This window comes from Marmota marmota, unplaced genomic scaffold, assembly GCF_001458135.2.
Source record: "Marmota marmota marmota unplaced genomic scaffold, marMar, whole genome shotgun sequence".
In the NCBI taxonomy this organism is placed as follows: domain Eukaryota; kingdom Metazoa; phylum Chordata; class Mammalia; order Rodentia; family Sciuridae; genus Marmota; species Marmota marmota.
Genome location: NW_025999961.1, coordinates 785727 through 806745, shown reverse-complemented (window position 1 = coordinate 806745; position 21019 = coordinate 785727). Strand labels below are relative to the sequence as shown.

Below are 21019 nucleotides of genomic sequence, written 5' to 3'. Positions count from 1 at the left end.
ACTGTAATCAGCTATTTTCTCAGAGATAAGTCAATTTCTAATGGGAAGGGTGTTACCAGGATGTCTATTTTTTTTATTTTTATTTTATCATTCTTCATTTATCAAAGCAAAGGCAAAAGACATATTGGGGAAAAAATTGAATGTGACATTAATTAATCCATTGAACAAATTACTAATACATATATCTTAAAGCCAGGGAAATGAGTTCCACATTTATTTTGTTCATTTATTTATAGGCAGTGCTGCGAATCAAATCGAACCCAGTGCCTCACACATGCTAGGCAAGTGCCCTACACTGAGCCACAACCCCAGCCCAAATTACTAATATTAATTAAGCTTCTAGGCACTGGATTAGGGACTTTTAAAGTGGAGACAAATTGAACAAGGATCTGCCTCCAAGGACTGCTGTTCTGGCTGGCTAGAGTGTCCATCACCATAGAAATGTCTATCAGCCAGTGCTGGGAACCTGCCAGAGGTCAGGGAGAGCAAGTGTTGAGAGTGGGTGGATGTGGGGTGAGAGTGGGGCCTGGGTTTAGAGGTTGCAGACAAAGAGTGGAGACTTTACATGCTATATTTTAAGTTCAGATTTTATCCACTAGACGAGGCATCAGCAAATGTTTTCTGTGAAGGTTCAGAGAGTAAATAATTTTAGCTCTTGGAACCACAGGATCTTTGGCAAGACACCATAGCTCTGCTGGTGTAGCGGGAGAGCAGCCCTAGAGCTTACATAAATGAATGGATGGGTTCCCATAATAGTTTATCTGTGGGAAGTGGACAGTGGGGTGTGTTTGGCCCACAGGTCATGGCTTGTTGACTCTGCACTCGGCCAATAGGAGCCTGATGTGGGTTAAGCTAGAAAGTTACATAATTAGATGTGTGCTTAGAAAGAGAATCCAGTAGCAGAGTGAGGATGGACTTCAGGAGTGTGAGACAGCAGATGATAACAGTCTGGTCAAAAAGAACACTGGCCTCAATTATGAAATCTGGAGAAAAGGCAATGGTATATGATTATAAGGTGTCAGTGTGCTGGTGACCACGGAGAAATTAAAAAAAAAAAAAAAAGCAACCCAAGATGGTGGCTGCACTCACCAAGTTATGGAATATAGGAGGAGGAACAGATTTGGGGAAAGGTGACTTCATTGTGAGTAAGGTGGTTTTTTGAGGTGCCAGATGTGTGAGACATCAGCATAGGAGCAGCAGCCCAAGCCTTGAAAGAGACAGAGAGTGTCCAGGGAGGGCAAGCAGAAAGAGAGGTGGCAAAGATGTACCTGGACCACTACCAAACTAGACAACGATGGGGACCCAAAGGGGGACCGACGGAGAGTTGTTAGAGGGGTACAGAGGGACACCAGGGAGCAATCATATTTCAAAACTCAAGGGGGAGACTTTCAAATGCCATCAAGAAGACTCAAAAAAATTCCATTATATTTGGTGACTATGAAGCATTTTTCAAACATTAATCAGAATAGCTTTGTAAAGTAAAATTAAACATACAAAAAAAAAATCACCACAAAATTGCCAAATTATTTGGAACCTTTTTTTTTAAGGTAGTATTAAGAGGAGTGATAAATATGACTTCTAATGTTCTTATTTATTTGTTCTTTCTTTTTTCGTTAAGTGTTAGGATTACTTGAAAGCTGGGAGTTGATTAGCAACCTTTGAACCTCCCCTTGTAAATCACGTGGTCCAGTGATCACTGTATTTGGGGATGGGAAGGCAGGTGAGATTTTGTCCTGTCACCTCTGGAAGGGTCTTTGTGCAAACTTCTTGGGTGAGCTTCATCCCATGAATGTTGGGATGTGGGTAGACACCTTTTAAAATGATAAGGTATTCGATTTGCAGGGCAAGTGAAAACAAATGGTGGCCTTCTTAAGAGCAAAGACCCTACTGTCTTTGCTTCTAATAACCCTTCTTGATACATAAGCATGTTTTCTTCTGAAGCCACCTTAATAAATAAGCTAAGTAATAACAGTTTTAAGATAGAACCATGTGACTTGTTCATGACTTGTAATTTCACAATTAAGTGGCCCAAGGATTAGTCATTCAGTGGAAGCATTTCAAATGATGATTTACAGCCACCTTTGAAGAGGTTTATAGCAGGGAAATATTTTACATGCCTTGTGAATGAAAGTGTCACACTCCAACGAGTGATTTGTTGTTTATAATTTTCTTTAAAAACTTAGCAAAATTGATGAAACAGGCTCATTGAAGAGGGTTTCATAGAGGAGTATATGACTCTGAAGGGATTGTTGAAGCTAGAGCATGAAAGTCTGTGGAGAACACATTTCTGAACACTTCGATTTTGCCTCTAATAACCACATTAAGAGAAAAAAATAAAACAGAATGAGCATTACAACAAAAATACTAGCAAGAACAACTCCTCTTTCCCAGGGACCAATTAGCCCGGTAGCACAGTGGTGTCTACAAGTCGTTTTTACTGGAACTACACATTTTGCACAATGTGGGATGGCTTTATTCTCTGGGCTGCTTTCTATTTCCTGGCCAGACAACACCCCAACTTGAAAAGTCATTGTGAGAAGATGTGAGAAGACGTAGGACTGCTTGAGTAGGAGGAAAAACCTCTGAAGGGCGAAGTGTAAAAAGTAAATTGAATTCTGTACAGAGCAATACTAAGAAAGAAAGCTAGATACTGTGCAATAGTTCATTTTCTACCCTGAGGTAACTACAGTTTGAATCACAACTAGAATTTTTAAACAACTGAATAAAATTACCATTAAATCTGCTTAGAAAAATATGTGAATAAGGACATCAATAAATATTGTGGAAAAGAGAAGCAATGATAGAAGGGAGAAAACTAAATTAACTAATTAGATAAATCTAATTAGATATTAGGATATATTAAACATTATATATATTATATATTTTCAATTATATAATTGAAAAGAAGTTATAATGACACAAAAATAAAATATAGTTTACTAAAAAAAGTTTGTTATTGTTACTCAGTAACAAAATTAGGGAGAGTATCTAAGTAGTTATTATTTTAGTCTTATACTTAATGCCTCCCATAAATCAGAATAAATTCCAAATAGATTATAGAGTTAAGAAGAAAAGTCAGAAAAAGACTGCAGTATTTATCCACAAAGGTCTTGGTTTTTAAGAAAATGACATCAGAAAAGAGTAACTTAAATAAGGGAGAAAAAACTGCCATGCAACAATAAACAGTAATAAAATAAAATGTAAATGTGTAAAATATTTTCACCAGAGAGAAAAAATGTAATATACACTAATTTAAGAATTTACATATGCGAATCTCACTTAGATGTCCGTAGAGAAGCTCCCCATATATCCTGTGAGAGGAGATTTGAACATTAACTGAATATAACTAGAAGCATTCCATTCAACAGTAATTAATTGATTTAAAGTAGTTCTTTAATACTATTTTATTTGTAAGGAACTGAACCTGGAAAGATTTAAAATTTTCCTCTCTCACTGTGTATATTCATAAGTAACAAAAATTTAGTTGCTTTGATCACCTCTTGGACTTTTTTAAGAAAATGATTCAGGGTCAGAAAACAACTATCATCTATATGTCTGAAAATGTTTATTACACTTTCTATTTTTCTTTACAATTCTTATTACACATATATGGCACAATTTTTCATATCTCTGGTTGTATATAAAGTACGTTGACACCAATTCAAGTCTTCGTACATGTACTTTGGATAATGATGTCCATCACATTCCACCACTTTTTCTAATAGGAGAAACCCTGACAGCAATGCAGATTTTATCCAGGTAAGTTGTTATCTTATTACTTATAACTTACTTATCCAGGTAAGTTGTTATATCTTAACTCTTAAATTTCTGGAATGTGCAGCAGTCATTAAGGGGATCATTAACAAGTGGACTAACCTGAAAAAAAAATGCTTGTAAGTTAACTTTACATGAAAAAATGCTGTTATAACTATGTAAAATGTTGTGGAAAGGATTGAACAGTAAGGGAAATAGCTGTGGCTATGGATTTTTCCCTCTAGTTTTCTTTAATGTGTTTTGAATAACAGATACAAACATACACACAAAATAACTCTTTTATGTACAAGTATAGGCAAAAAAGTGGCAGTCAATTAATAAAAATACCCAAATTTTAAAGAAATGATCACAGCATATGTCTTAGGAGAAGGACTTTCTGTATTGATTGAGTATGGTTACCTAATAATCTGGTACTAACTAATCTGGAAATACCTGCACAGAGAGATAGAGGAAGATCCATGTTAAATAGGAAACAGCAAGCTCCCTTCGTGCCGACCTCAATTCAAGATTAGTGGCACTTCTTTCACCCTGGAGAGCTAGCAGGATGGAAGAGTTAGGCATCAGCCTCTGGAGGCCTGACAGTTTGGGTTTGGATCATTCTAGTGGTTAATTACTTAACCGCCCTCTCCCTTGATTTCTAGATCCATGAAATGGAGTAAAAGTAGTTTATTTCCCAGGGTTGTTTTGAGAATTTAATAAATTGATAATTTCAAAATATTTGCAGCAGGGTCTGGCATAGCAGAAGCACTGAGTAAAATGTTAGCTATTGTTGTTGTTAGTATATTCCTTATTTCCTGAAACAACAAAGTTTGAAAAGTGATTTGAACCTTGAGATAGCTTAGGACAATGCTATGTATATAGAAGAAAGATAGAACAGCTGATTTTTCTGCTTCTAAAGAAAAGTACACTTTTTACTGCCTGGATTCTTTATTTTCCAATCTATTCTTTGACATTTGCTGAAAGGAGTTTGTAATAGCAATAAATAAGCTATTTCTATTAAGTCAGGAAAACATATGTACAATGTACCATGCAAGAAAGTGAACTGATGGAAACTCTTTGAGGCAGACGTACTAAAGATACCTTGCACACATGAGTAAGAGTATGTCTTTTCACTTTTTAAAGACATAGAACCTAGTTTTATTTCCATAAAATAAAAATTTCTATGGCCTTTGGCAATGCCAGTCTAGGGAGTCCAGGACCTTCTCTGTCCTCAGAGATGATGCCTATCATTATTCCTCACTAGCTCTGGGGGAAATGGCAATGACAAAACTCAAGTAAAAACTGCAGGAATATAGTTTATATTTTTGACCTATGTGGCTACTTATTAACTTAGAAGCATGGCTTTGCCTTAATCTCATTAGGCTTTTGTAAGATTATAAATCTACCAGCTAGTGAAAGAAAATTTATTGCTGATATCTTATTTAACAGATAACAGCAATGCATTGGTTAACAAATGCACTGGTTAAGACTGTACAAACACAATGTTTCTCTACTTTCCCAGCTCCATCTGCCCTATTCGACATTTAAATTTCACCCACACTTTAAAAAATATTTTTTAAATGTTGGTGGGCCTTTATTTTTTTCATATGTTTATATGTGGAGCTGAGAATTGAACCCAGTGCCTCAAACATGCTAGGCAAGTGTTCTACAACTGAGACACAACCCCAGCCCCCTGCACCACATTTTGTTATACAAAATTTCCAGCATACACAAATTCTAAATTTGAAATTGAATGTGAATGCCAACATATCCCCCACCTTGATTCTATAATGGTTAGCTTTTGCTATTCTTTTCTTTTTCACATCCATTCATTATCCATTCACATTTGGGGTGTGTGTGGCTCATGATGAGTTTCAAAGTCAGTTGCAGGCATCAATATCCTATTTGATACCAAGTTTTAAACACTCCTGAATTTCCTCTGCTTACACTCTCAAGACTAGTCCTGAACCCTCCAGCATGGTGTTATATATTTAAATCTGATCTATTTCCCACACCTAGACACTACATCCAATCTAAACATGTCCAAAGGCAGCTGCCTATTCCGAAGACAAATTGTACCAAACTTGCTTAGACTCTTTCCATGTATCCAGAACTGTGTGCTTTATTCAATTCAGAATATTTAAAGCCAGAAATGGAAATTAACCTGTTCTGGGGTCATCAACTCCAATGATCTTGGGATCTAAGCAGGTAACATATGAAGGGGGCTTATATAAGATATTTGAGCAAGTCTGTTATTGGATACTGACAGCCTGAGGATAGAGTAGGCAATAAGAAGAAGCTGAGCTACCCAAAGAGTTTGAGAAAGCTGAGAATTTATGTGGAGGCGAGTCTTGCCTATCATCCTGTACTATAGGGAGGCCTGAATTTTAACCAGTTTAAGCAAGTCTAAGTAAGTCATCCTGTTAGTGTACTTAAAGGCATAAATTTATTAGAATAGCTAATAGAGTACACTGTCAAATAATATTTGATTGCAGGTATTCTTGAATGCAATATTTGTAACCATTCAGTTAAAAACAGACCTTGACAAAGCAGACACTAACACAGAGAAATCATTACAAATGCTAAGATGTTGTGTTTCTAGTTCATGCAAGTTTCTTGCCCAGGAAGCCATTATTCCTCCACCTGTGGATTGGACACCTGTCTGTAATGAACCCAGAGGAATGAGTTTTCTCTCTGACTAGATCTAGCATCTTTTCCTAGACATGTGCTGGGTGCCCATTGTTTGGGTACCCATGAGCCTTGCAAATTAAATAGGAGGACTTCCCATGCAGAAGTAGATAACAAGAGAAAAATGAGGATGTAGAAGAGTCAAGATATATGGAATATTACATGTGTTTTTTCATAATTCTTCTGGCTACCTTTTGGAAATTCCCTCCCTCTCTGTTTGTTTTACTTATCAAATTCAGCAATACTTGCTCAGGTTGTTATTTTTTTTTACTTCTTAGAATTGAAACCATCTGCACTGGACATACTCAGTATCTTCAGGTGGACTCTGATTAGAAATCAGAAGTTATAATAATTCCACCCTCACAGTCTTTTCTTTGTATGTTCGATAATTAACAAATAGTTTGGAAACTCCCCACATAACTCTCCCCCACTTCTTAGGTGACTAATTTGAATACTGCATATATCTCAGCCCTATTGTGTTAGGGTAGCTATGTTCTACTATTAGAAAACTCCACCCAACTCTGAAGTGCTGTCTCATGCAGTTGTGGGTGCATGTGATAAAATTAGTTTCTGTCGGATGAATGTTCTCTTGTGATAGAGTAAATTCAACTACTTTTTCCCCCCAAAGTTTTAGTGAATAAAATTGCTGGCAGTTCTTTTGGACTATGCTCATACATTGACAAATTAAAATATATTCATGTAAGTTAAGCCTCCCAAATGTCTATCAAAGTGTTGTTGTTAGATCTCACTAGAATTCTTCCATCTAAATGACTGCCATAGATCAAATTCAGCAAATGATTCTTTCTATTCCACTTTGGTTAGTCTCTGCCACGATTTGCACAAGTACTAAATTTATTGTTGGCTTATCAGATTTTTGTAGCTCAAATCTGAGTTTAGAATAGTGATTCTGAACTCTGGTTTTATAATTCCACTAGTTGAGTTTAAAAGGCATATAGTAAAATTCTGAAAATTTTTATGAAAAATTTAACTTTTGTCTGTGTTTTAAAAAGACAAAATGGACTAAGCATATATCTTTTAGAGGGAACAAATAGGCCTTACAAAGCAAATGGTCTCATCTTGAAAGAATAAGAAAGTATTCTTTAGATAGTTAAAAAATATTCTCTTTCCAAAAATACACTTATTTTGAATTTAGTTTGTTTTGTAGATTCTTTGAAAATTTTACTTACAAATTTTAAAATAATTTTGTATAGTTATTGCTGTGCAGCAGGCATTATTCTGAAGACATTCATGTATCCCATGTAATCTGTATAATGAGTTTTAGTAATTTATCCCATTTTACAAACAGAGAAATTGAGGCATGGAGAGGGCAAATTGTTCAAAGCCACAAAGTCTAACCCAGAAGTATAGCACCAGATTAGATAATTTCCAACTTCATTCACTAGAAGTTGACCATTTCCACATAGAATTCCAAAAACACTGGCATGAGTGATGATCAAAATGGACTAAGCAATATATGAATAACTAAAGCAAACTTTGAATGTTTAAATAACTTCAGGAATTAAAAAAAGTACCTGAGCCTGACATGAGAATCTCTGCAGATGGAGTTTAAATTACTATGTATTTTAAAATTCAACAGGTAATTCAAATGTGCAGCCAGGTTGAGAACCACCGATTTAAAGTCTTTTTAGCTATCTTAGTACAGGGAATCTCAGACTTTCATATATACCAGAATCCCCGGCAGAGCTTGTTCATGCCCAGGTATTTGGGCTCCAACCCCAGAATTTCTTATTCAGGGTATGGGAGGAACTCAAGGTAAGTTCCTAGGTGACATGATGCTCATGCTGCTGGTTTAGGGAGCACACTTTGAGAACCCTGTCCTTATAGGCTTGAGTGGGAGTACAGTGTGGTGATAGAGACCTAGAAGAGACTGGGGTAATTCCCCAGTATCTCATTAGTCCTCATGCTGACACATCTCCCTACTGTGTTGATTTACCCAATACCACTGTTCAAGGATGAGGGAGGAAAGAGAATGAAAACTTTGGGAAGCTAAAGAGAAGGGAAGAAAAGGAGACAGAGGTGAAGCATTAACTTCTGTTTAGTAAATTTAAGCTTGAGACTCTATCATTGACCAAACTATATGTCAGTGATACACTGAATGTAAAAAGAGAATAAGTTAAAGATGGTTATCCCCAAAGAAGATAAACTTTTATACATCATAAAGAAAACAGAGACACAATGAGTGAGACTGGGACTGGAGGGGTGACATTGGGTCGGGCTTGGAAAGATTTCCAGCTCAGCTCCTCTAGGGCAAACTGAAAGCCTGGGGGAGTTCACTCCTTGAAGTCAAGGGCAGGGAGAGACTGCCTTTTCCTTCCTCAGCATCAGGAAAGGAGACTAAGTAATCTGCTATGGAGATCACACTGGGATAGTCCAGGGCTTCTCAGTTGTGGGAGAATTTGTCCTTCTCCCCACAGGGAACTTGAGAGTATCTGGAAGTGCTCTGGGTGAAAATGGGGGAGCAGAGGTGCTCTGGACATCTAGTTGGTCGAGACCAGAAATGTTGCTAAACATCCTATAATGCACAAGACTTCTGAAGTTGAGAAAACCTAGGCTAAATACAGCCCCAGAACTAAGAGCTAGACTAACAAGTCAGCTGATTTAGCAGGGAATGTGCTAAATGATCATTGTTATTGTGAGCCTGAATCACCTACCTGTTTACAGATTTGGCTGTGGGCTGAAGTTGAAGGAAGAAGTAGTACAGATAAACACAACACCACAAAAGGGGGAGTAAAGTCAGGTAGAAAGAAACATCAGCCAACTGATCAACAGAACCTTCTCAAAATTTGTCTATAAAACAAAATTCCAAGATACAGGAATAAAACTACTAATAAGAAAGAGAACCCAAGAAAACCAGCAATTGAAATACGGTGAAATATGGGTTTAAGTTGGAGTAAAGAAAAATGCTAAAATATCCAAAGACAAAAAAAAAAAAAGAAAGAAGAAAAGAAAGAAAGAAAGAAAGAAAAATACTAGTAATATCTGAAAAATAACTTTAAGAATTATTTAGGATCTACCAAAAAATAGAATAACAACCAAAAGATTTTGAAACAAAAATAAGCAAACATTAGGTGGTCATGAGAAACTATCAATTCAAAAAATTGGAAATCAGAACTTTCTCACTGAGAACAAAACTCAATAGATGGGATAATATCTTCATTGGACACAGATAAGGAAAGAAACTATGATGGTCTGTCTGGAACTGAGGCTCCCAGGACATGTGATATTAGTGCTAAAACTGAGAAAGTGCTAGGAAAACTGGGAACAGTGGTCATCCTAGATACAGGTGGATGAAGAATTAGTGAATTGGAAGATGAAGCTGATAAACTGACTTAAAATTCATAACAGAGAGATGAAGGTATAAAAATGGAAAAGAAATTAAAATTATAGAGGATAGAATGAGACTTTTATATAATAGGAAATCTGGATAAAAAAGAAAAAAATCTAGGGATGAGGAAAAGGTTGAATAATAGTTTTTGAGGATGGAATAACTGAGAATTAAAGAAAGTCTATAGGCTTTAGATTGGGTTAGCAGCTACAGCCTGTGGAGACAAATCCAGACTGCCACCTTTTCTCATAAACTTTTATTGGTGCACAGACACATCAATCTGTTGAAGCATTATCTATGGATAGTTTCATTCTACACGAAATGGCAAAGATCAGCAGTTGCCTGCAAAGAGCCTGTGAAACCTAAAATACATACTATTCAGGTCTTTAGAGAAAATGTTTGTTGACCTCTGCTTTAAATCAATACTATGAACACCAAACATGATAAATGAAAATAAATTCACATCTCTCTGAAGCACTGTAGATCTGTAGAACTTAAATGTAAAGTAATATCTTGAAGTGAATAGCAGAATTTCATTTTCAGGGAATGACAATTAGTCTCAAAAGCACACTTAACCATAGTAGAAGTCAGAAGCAGTTGAAGAGTGAATATTAATTTAGAATCTGTATACTCAGATAAACTATTATTTAGAAGTGAAATAAAATTGAAGATTTTAATCATACAAATAACACTATACATTGTAGTGCATAACATGATCCCTTTCAAATTGGTGTATGCATGGGATCATACGCTCCCACAACTTTGCCCTGTTTGACCAAGGCTTGACCATGTGTCTCACTTTGACCAATTAGATGTGACTGAAAATAATGTTCATTTCCTCCAAGCTGAAGTTTCAAAAAATGGAAGTAGGGCTGGAGGATCATGTTCAGGAGATAATTACACTGCATTAAGAGCCTTGTCATGTTTGGGAGAACAACAATAGAAACATTGAATAATTTTAGAAATTCTTAAACAGAAGGCAAGAGTTTCTTGTGTTTGGGGCAAGCCGATAAAGGAATCCAGTGCAGAAGAGTAGCATATAAGAAACAATGACAAACATGGAACTTTACGAAATATATTGACCAGTGTAAGAGGGTTAGGAGAGCAGAAGCAAAGTCACATTTATGTGTGAAATAGTCATACATATGACATAGGAAGCACTGGAAAGTGATAGAGGAAGAGGGCAGAGTAAAATAAATGCACTGTGACAATCAGTTCTCCATCTGGGAAAATATAAGGTACCTACCTCACATCACAAATATAAATAAAACCCTGACAATTAAAGACCTAAATATGAAGATCAAATCCTTAAGATGGTTATAGGACAATAGTTTTAATATTTTGAGATAAGGGATAACTTCTTTAAAATGACATCAAAAGCAGAAACAATAAAAATCTTATTTTAAAACTTGACAGCATTAAGATCTTTTAAGTTCTGTATACAAAGAGACACTGAGACCAAAGTAAAGAAATATCAATAGATTGGAGAATCAAACCTGCAATGTATGTAACTAGTATAGGATTAATGCCTATAATAATATAAGAAATTCCTATAAATAAACACAAAAACATAATTCATAAAAGAGGGACAAAGCACAAATGAAAATAATTTACAGAGGAAGCTGGCTGAATATAAAAAAACATAGAAAAATGCATTCCATTTCAGATATACTCAGGAAAATTAAAATTAAAACAACAATGAAGTACAGTTTTCATATAACAAACTCTCAAAGTTCTAGCAATAAATTTGACAATATCACGTTTTAGGGATAAAAAGAAATGCCAATTCTCACACTATTGTGGTGGTTAGAATGACTTTAGGGAACAGTTTTTTTTTTTTTTTTAACATCCTATAAAACTTGAAATTTCACATGCCCTCTGTGTAAAAGAATGTTCAAACTAGTATTGATTGACATTGAAAATGGCGACAAATTAAACGTTGGAGAATAGATGAATAAATCGTAAAAGAATCAATCATCGATTCAATAGATTGAACAAGAGCCACACACAGTCCAGATGGATTTGTCTTGAAATCAAACCAAGGGAGAGTGAAAGATCACAAATTGTAGAAAAAGAAGCCAATACGCGACTGCACATCACTTTGTGGGTACACACAGATGAAATGAAAGTATAAAAACATGGCCAGGCTACCTTCAAAATAGGTGTTCCTCTGCTGAGGGAAGGAGGGGCATAGAACTAAAGTGGGAAGAGTGAAGGTTTTAATTATTTCTTTTTTATTTTTTAAAATAGATGGCAAAGCATTAATATATTTTAAGTGTGGGCATAGGTATATGAGCATTCGATGTGTTGTTTGTTTCATGATATTATATTTTTAAAAAGAAGGACATGAGAAGAGAGAGTGCATATTCAATAATTAGGAAAGTGATAGTGAAGGTACCAAATCAAGAACTGGAGCCCCATGCCCACTCCCTTGAAGAACAGGATGCCATATTTAGTGTGGTTTAATGGGTTCTCTAGACATGACTCACGTTTCCTTTTATATGCACTGACCCTTTATGTGAATGAAAGATATCACCTGGAATTTGAGCCTCTCTAGTCCTTGTCTTAAAACTTGCTTTCCATTACAGCAGCATTTTTACTTTTTAACACACTGGGCTAGATCTTGGGGCATATCCTCATAAAAGAAGGATATGAATTGGCCAGAGGTGATAATGTGTGAAGGTGAATGTGTTTGTATTTGGGAATGTTAGCATATCATTCAGTACTGTAATTAACCCTCTCAGCTTATGTAGCAAAAGAATCATCTCCACTTGTGGGATGTGGTTTGGAAGCCCAGCTCTCCCAGGGAAACTTCTAGCGTGGTTCCCTTTCTCTTTGATTTACCTGAGACACCAGTTCTCAACTAGGCCTCCATTGCAGTCCTTCAAGGGATTTATTTGTGTGGTGTAGAACCCATTCCCTCAGAAAATAAATACTTATTCTCTAACTTAGCTGTATTCAAACTTGGAGGCCATGAGTTTGAGGAATATGGGAATAAAACCAATATTTAAGCCCCAAGCTAAGATCAAGGCCATCCATAGAGGATGCATTGTCACTTCAGAATGCACCCTGCCTCAAAATGTAAATCAGATAACAGCACCCACTCCTTTGTAGGTGTCTCCAGTGGCTGTCCTGGTGTACAACAATAAAATCAAATGTCCTGTTCTAAATGTTTATGTCCCTACAAATTTACATGCTGAAAAGTCTAACTCCCAAAGCAACAGTTTTAAAAGTAGGATCCTTTGGGAGGTGCTTCTATCCTGAGGAGCCCTCCTGAATGGGTAGTGCCCTTGTCAAAGAGGCCAGGGAAGCATGTTTGCTCTTCCACCCTGTGAGGGCACAGGAAGAAGCTAGCAGTCCACAATCTGGGAGAGGGCCCTTACCAGAACCAAACCATGCTGATACCCTGATCTTGGATTTTCCAACTCCCCAAACTGTGAGAAATAAATTTCTGTTGTTTATGAACCACCCAGTTTAAAACATTTTGTTAGAGCACTTAAAATGAACTACAACCTTTAGGTCCTAGCAATCAAGTGATCACCACCTACCTATCTCTTAAACCACCTCTTGTCACTGTCCTTTCCTGCGTATCCTACTACTATCCTGGTCTTTTTCAGATCCAAGCTCATTCCTGCCTCATGTCTTTATCACCTGACACTTCCCCAGCTTGAAACACTCTTTAACCCCCCTTTCCTCATGGCCAGCCCATTTCCACACTTTGGAGCATCCATTCTTGGGTACCCACCTCAGGTTAGGTTAGGGTGGGATCTTGAGGTGGCTCATGTTTTATAGGCTGCTCCTGTGATTCCAATGTGTAGTCAGTGGAGAATCATAGCTCTGTCTTACACCTCACCTGGTCAGAGATCAGACAGCTACCAAAGATGATGTCTCCCCTCTATTTTCCATCTCAGTTCCTTAGTTACCTCCTTCAGAGATCAGCACAATTTATGTACCTTTCTGTTTAACTTTGATGTTTTGGTCTATCATTTCTAGGGAGCAATGCATCTCCTAGCATAAGCCCAGGACATGTAGCATCAGTGTCAGCTGGCAACTTATTATAAATACAAAATTGCAGGCCCCAGCTTCATGCAGTGGTGTTCACCTGTAATCCTAATGATTCAGGAGGCTGAGGTAGGAGGATCAAAAGCTCAAAAGCTGGGCTCAGCAACACAGTGAGGCTTTAAACAATTAGCAAGACCCTGTCTCTAAATAAAACATAAAATGGCTAGGGATGTGGCTCATGATTCAACTGGGTTCAACTCCTAGTACAAAAGAAAAAAAAAAAAAAAGAAGAAAGAAAAAAAAATTCAGGCCCCACCCCTGATCTTTCAGGCTGAAGTTTGAGAACCACTGCGGAAACTAGAAGCTTTGGGAATTCAGGCCCTGTGTGCTGTTCACTCTGACCTTCCTGCCTAGCAGTAGGGGCTCAGGGCTCTTCTGTTGAATGAATGAGAAATAGCACTTTTTGAGCATATTTCTCCTACCAGAATCTCACATCTAGATTGAAGGTTAGAAGAAAGGAGAGAAACAAACCAAAATCCCCCACCCAAACAATTTTTACCTCATTTCTCAAAACCTTCTAAGGTTTATACATAAAAGATTTTTCTCCTCACTGTGAGCATACAAACATTTTTTGTGCATTTTTAGAATATCTGCTTCTCCATTTTTTAGAGAGATCTCAGTTGAAATGTACCTAAAAATATCTGTCACATGAACAACTATCATTCTATTATTTCAGATTAGAACTGTGAATTGAGCTGATTTGTGTAAGGACAGATGTTTCAAAAGTAGGATCTTACAGCCCTGTTCTCCCACTTCTGAATTCTAGCATCATAATTTGAAGAACATCAGGGACCAGCTGAACTGGAGAGAGACAGTTGAAGAGACTGGGCCAAGTTCCCAAAGGGAGAAGTGAGAGACTGAGCCAGGTTGGAAGATGAGCCCAGCACTGTGTGCCTAAAGCTCATCAACCTTAAAATCTGGTAAATTTATCCTTATAACACGATAATGCCTTTCTGCTTCATTCTCACAAATTTCCATAGTTTTACTAATATAAGTTACAGAGAGAAGGCAATAAAAGGTGAATTTCCCATGACCACTTGAGCCATGACTGAACCCCCACCCCCACCCCCATGGATGGTGTCCTCTGGACAACTCAGCCTGGGGGAGGTGGTTATTAGTCACAGCAGTCACCCAAAAGGTGAGCTGAGGGGAGGAGAGTAATTTAACCATTGAACCCCCCTCTCTGAATCCTGGGGTGAAGAAACCATTGCCAGCAACTCCTTCAGGCTCCTCTCCCAGGGGCATCTGTCACATTTCAATGAAGTGAGCATTTGAAAACAGAAAAACTTGCGGTGAGCCCAGTAGAGGCAGCTCCGACAGCGGATTCCAGCTCTCCCAGGGATGAGCACTAGCCTGGGAAAGGCCCTTCACACACATAATGGTGAGTCCTGGACTTTCCTTTGACCACCAGGTTGTCTCCCTATGTAACTACTCTTTGTAGGATGCAACGTAATGTATAGAAGCTCAGGCTCTGAGAGATGACAGAACTGTGCTCATATTCCAGTCCCAATGTTCAGTAGTTGTGTGGCTGTGAGCAAGCTACTCACCCTCTTCAAAACTCAGTTTATTCAGCTATAGAATGGGAATCATGGCAGTCATTGTTTATAGAAATTGCTATAGAATTTAATGACATAGTGTATGTGAGGGCTCACTACTCCTAACTGCCTTTCTCCCCCTGTGCTCCTTGGGAGTTTCTGTGCTTCCTTTAGACATTAATACTTGGATTGGGGATGGGAAGGGGCCACCATTCATCCAGTGTCTGATGTGTGCCTTCAATCTTACTGTCTACACTAATACTGCAGGATAATTATCACCACCACCATCATCATCGGATGAGCAAACAAACTCAGAACTTATGTGACTTGTGAAAAGACCTACACTAGCGAGTGAAGCTAATCACAAGCAACTAAAGTGTGGTCTTTTGATTGTGTTATGGAGTCTTTCAAAGAGAAAAAATAATGTATTTCTGCCATTGTTGTAGAACATCAAAGGTAATGTTGGGGAGAAGAAAATAAAGGGAAATACTTCCTTTTTAAATATAACCTTGACATCTACAAAGAGAGGCAAATATATACAAAGGTAGGCACATAGATTCCATAATTGCACTAAGAAATTTACTTGCTTTGCCATTATTAGTAAGAAAACTTAAAATGTGTTTTTTATCAAAAACTGGAGTTAGAAGTCTTAAATATATGTGTTTTTTTCACTTAATTTTCTGATAGTTCTGTGAATAGAAAATCATCAATGTACATAAAAGAATGCTTGTGATAGTCTAGTCTATATTATCATAAAGAAAGAGAAAGAAAAATAAAACTAACCAAAATTTCCAACTCTATTACACTAAAGAAAAGAGAAGCAATCAAAAATCTCCAATCCTACGGAAAAAACTAAGCTAAATTATGGAATACCACATAATTGTCAACAATGCTTTAATCATTAAAAATTGCATCATAACTCAGATCTATCATTCAAGATATTTTTAAATAAAAAGGCAGGTGAGGAAATGAAAGTATGATAACAGAAAATTATAAAGTACATATTTTAAATGATGAAATTATACACAGATCAGTACTAATTTAACAATGATTGTCTCTCAAGTGAGAGGACTATAGAAAGAGTTTACTGTTTCATTTCTGCATATCTATATTCCGAATCTTGAATATGTGTTACTTTATAATAAGCAACCATAATTATTTTGGGAAAACATCACATATATATTACAAGAAATGCACACTATCAAGTTAAACTCTCTTTTCTTCTATTGTCATTTTGTTTCCACTAAAAAAAAAAAATCCATTATATTCTCCCTCTTTGTGAGCAACAGTGTCCTTGTTTATTTTTTGAAGATCTTAGTAATTAAGGTCAAGCTGTTTTGTTTTATTAGAACATTATAGTTATGCATAGTAGTTGGTTTTATTTTGACAAAATCCTACATGCAAGAAAGTTGATTTCAATCCCCATTGCCCACTTCTCCCTCCCCCTCTTCCCTCTTTTTATTCTCTTCCTCTACTCTATTGATCCTCCTTTCTCTAGTAACTTTGTTTTTGATTGACACTTTCTACATATACATAAAGGTGAAATTCTCTGTGGCATATTCATACATGTATATAATGTGAGTTTATTAAATTCATTTAATTCTTCTTCCCTCATCCCTCCTCCTTACCTTTCCATCTCCTTTTACTCCTCTGATGTTCTCTATATCTTTGAAGCTGTTATTTTAAGAGTCCTGGACTCAAAGGCTTGGTTTGAAAGCCCTGTGGGGATTTGTAAGTCACACCTCTGCTGATGACTGCCTTCCTCTACAGGTTGGGCTGTTACAAAGAGGCTGGTGTGCTGCCATCTCCCCATCCTGGTCGCTCCCCTCCCCTATGACTCTGCAACTCTGACCCCTTCTCTCTTCCTTCCTCTCTTGCCCCAGAAGGTTTCTTTCTCACCTCTATACTTTCCCCATCCTGAAATGAAGGGCTTTCAGACTACGAACACCTGGGATGAACCCTTTGCTCTTCCTATTCCAACTAAGCAAGTGTGGGAGCCATTGTCTCCAACACTGCACTCCCGCAAAGGGAAGTATCCTCTCTACAGTAAGAGAAAGGACAAGGCATCTCTGGTCTATGGGGGTTGAAATGATACAGGGTAGAAAATGAGCTGTCTTCTGAACTCAGGAAGCATTAATTCCACATATATATTTTGTGGGTTGAGTTTTGACAGAGAAATAATAGGAAACCATGAAGCAGAATATTGGTACTGTAGTTCAGCCACATTATAGGTTAAATGATTGTTATGATACCCCTGGAAACCCACTCTATTTCAGTGTGCTCCAAATAATGACTTTCAATTAATTTTGGGAACACCATATGTCCCTAAAATTTGGACTATTTGAGTTTTGTTTGCTTCTTTAATTAAAATAATAAAATACACTTTTCAAGCAAGAGAACTGCTTTTGCGAAATCTCCTGTGTTATCAAAATGGCACCCACCTTCAGCAATACTGCCCAATGTCTGCCACTGAAGCCCTCTTCTGAGCTCCAAAGTGCTCATCCTAGGAAACTTGACTTTGTTACTGGTTCTGACACCCAACTCTCTTAAGAGGCAAAGAAAGACAAAGAATACAACTTTTCTTTTGCAAAACATAGCGGTCTTCCTCTGTTCTGACAGCTAGTCAGAAAGGGGAACTCCTGAAGCCACAGTCTCTCAACGGGTGTAATAAAGACTCAGCAGCTTCCTTAGCACACAGAACAGAAATGAAAGGAGTGAAAATTCCAAAGACTTGGAGGACATGGCCATGAGACACCCCACCCCCTCTCATTTGATGGAGAATACCAACGGATGTTTGGCAAGAGAGCAGGAGAGTCAGAAAATCTATTACTTACCATTGTGTTTGAAAAGAGTGGATGAGCCTGGCACTCAGTGACCCTGGTGATGCTGTGACTTGGACAGTGAATGTGCAGTTTAGCTCTGAAGGGTGTACTTCCTTTCTGAGCTGTGTGGTCTGACCAGCCTTCACACATTGATATGGAAGGCTGTATTTGCATGTTATCTCAGCTCTCGAAACATTTGTATAACTGGCCAGGTTTATCTCACTGTTATACTGTAGTAATGTGAAAACAGGAATAGGTGAAGCTTTGAAGTCTAAAAGATTGATGAAAATCTTTTAAAAAGGTGCCTGGATATTAAAGTCTGTGGGCATTATTACCAGTTTTATTTAAAAATCTGTATTTTGGGCTGGAGATGTGGCTCAAGTGGTAGCGCGCTCGCCTGGCATGCGTGCGGCCCGGGTTCGATCCTCAGCACCACATACAAACAAAGATGTTGTGTCCGCCGAGAACTAAAAAATAAATATTAAAAAAAAAATTAAAAAAAAAATCTGTATTTGGGGATACATGTATATATGTATATGTATGTATGTTTTTCTCTCTGTCTGTCCTATTGTCTATGAAATCTGTTCTGTTGTCTATGAAAGATGTATACTAAAATGTTATTAGTGGTTGACTTGTGTGGAGTATTGTTACAAAGTAATCATTTTGTACACCTGTGATTGTTTCAAGGTTTCTATATTGAGTACATAGCACTTGTGTAAAAAATAAGCATCCTCCCATAAAAAAAGATAAAAATCATTTTTATCAACAACTCTAAATATATTAAAACTCATATAGGTGGTACTAAAATGGTAAAATTTTTCATAAGCTTATTATAGAATTCCATTCATTTCACTCATAAAACAAAGAACATGTCAATCCACTTTGCGTATTAATTTGAGGGTGATATTTGTTGACAGCAGACACTCCCATCTCTGACACTGGTAAACTGGATATGCCAATGGCATTTTATTATAATCCAAACTGTCATTCTTTCCAATCATTCATAGCACCTCTCTGAACACATCCTGATATGTAGACTTTACTCTTTTGTATTAAATATATAGCCTGATAAAAATGTTAGTTCTGATGCAAAGGTCATCTATGTTTTGCATTGTATCTGATTCCTTAGTTTGAGTTTATAACTTTCTAGATTTAAGTACTATAGTGTATTTTTAGTGTAGGGTCACTACATTTCTATACTTGATATTAAGCTAAACCTACTACATTTATACAAAATAATGTGTTTAAACAGGTGTTTTTTATTATTAGTTCCTAAAAATAAAAATATTTTTCAAATTCAAGATGTCATTAGAAATATATATAGTGTTATAGTGGGACAAGACAGAAAGCCAGGACAGGGAGCAAATACCAGAAGTAGAGAATTTGATAACTTCCTGGAAAGACGGGTGCTGCTTGAGGCATGGTCAGAATATACGTAAGTTTAGTCAAGGAATCTAAGATTGCAGTCTCTGGCACACAATGAATATCCCATGAATGAATGGAAGAGGAAGTTCAAAGCAAGAAATAGTGTCACCAGGCTTTCAGATACAACACATTTGCAGAGGAAGGCCTTGAAATGGAGACATTCTTTACCTTGACGGGAACACCTCTGGTCAACTATCAGTTGGAAGAGAGATTTCACAGCACAGGTGCAGGTTGGGGATAGAAGCAGGGGTTATCAGCCCTTCTGCACATCACCTGGGAAGCTTAAAAAAATCCACTTCCCTGTGGAATGACATTGATCAAATTTTGCTCTGTGCATATATGAATATGTCATATGAGTCCTATTTATATGTATAAAGGTAATGCACCAACTTAAAAAAATAAATAAATAGAAGGAAGACCAATAGAGTAGGGGAAGAGGATTAGGAGGGAGGGAGGAGGAGAAGGAAAGAAATACTAGGGAATGAAATGGAGCAAATTATTTTATGTGCATATATGAATATGTCACAATGAACCCCACTATTATGTATAATTATAAGACACTCGTAAAACGTGATCAAAATTTAATTTTTTAAAAATATATTTTTAGTTATGGATGGACAAAATCCCTTTATTTTATTTATTTATTTTTATGTGGTGCTGAAGGTTGAACCCAGGGCCTCACACTTGAGAGGCAAGTGTTATACCACTAACCTACAACCACAGCTTCACTCCAGAGTGTTAAATCAAAATCTCTGGGATTGGGACCCATGAATCAGTATTTTTTAAAAATCTCCAGATGATTTCAAAGTGTACACATATTTGAGCACCCATGCCCCAAAAGGAGAAGCAGGTGACATATTAGTGAAGTGGAGAACAGATTACTAGGCCAGCCTTGCAGGTCATCAATCCTAACATATGACGCTGTCTTCTACCAACTTTTACCAATGTATTTTCACCATGTACTACATAATTGCTTATTCTTGATCATTCTATGATTTTTGCTCTATACCAATAAGTCGAAACAAAATTACATGATAAATAGAAACCCAGCAATTTCTAGTTAACAATGAAGCCACTTAGACAAGTCTGGTGAGAGGAACTTTGAGTTTCAATTCATTCATCTGAATTTCCCTTCAATTGGTCCTTACTTCTAAACACAGATGAAGGTAATTTTTAAAATATAAATTCAGCAAGCTCTCAAACACACACATTTAAGAAATATATTTGGCTGAGACAAGAAAGGTAAGGACTGCAGTTCCCAAGTAGGACTAATAATCCACCAATATATTTTTATTTTTAGCTTTTGGAGCATAATCGCTTTTAAAAAAATATGCCAAACTTTACAGATGTAAGTGTATTTCCTGTGAAGTCAAGTAAGTACATAAGTC

General features: G+C 36.9%; 1 protein-coding gene across 2 annotated transcripts in view; it reads right to left on the bottom strand.

Annotated features, from left to right (window-relative positions):
* Window positions 1-18347, bottom strand: part of Fyb1 (FYN binding protein 1) — a 155043-nt gene extending 136696 nt beyond the window's left edge. Inside the window, exon 1 of one of the 2 annotated variants that reach the window (XM_015496344.2) lies at window positions 18219-18347. In XM_015496344.2, the coding sequence (XP_015351830.1) occupies window positions 18219-18221 (3 nt within the window). In that variant the 5' untranslated portion in view covers window positions 18222-18347. Of the gene's footprint in view, window positions 1-17012; window positions 17192-18218 lie in introns of those variants that run through there. The other variant, XM_048802869.1, reaches the window with a different exon arrangement.
* Window positions 18348-21019: the final 2672 nt, after the last annotated feature.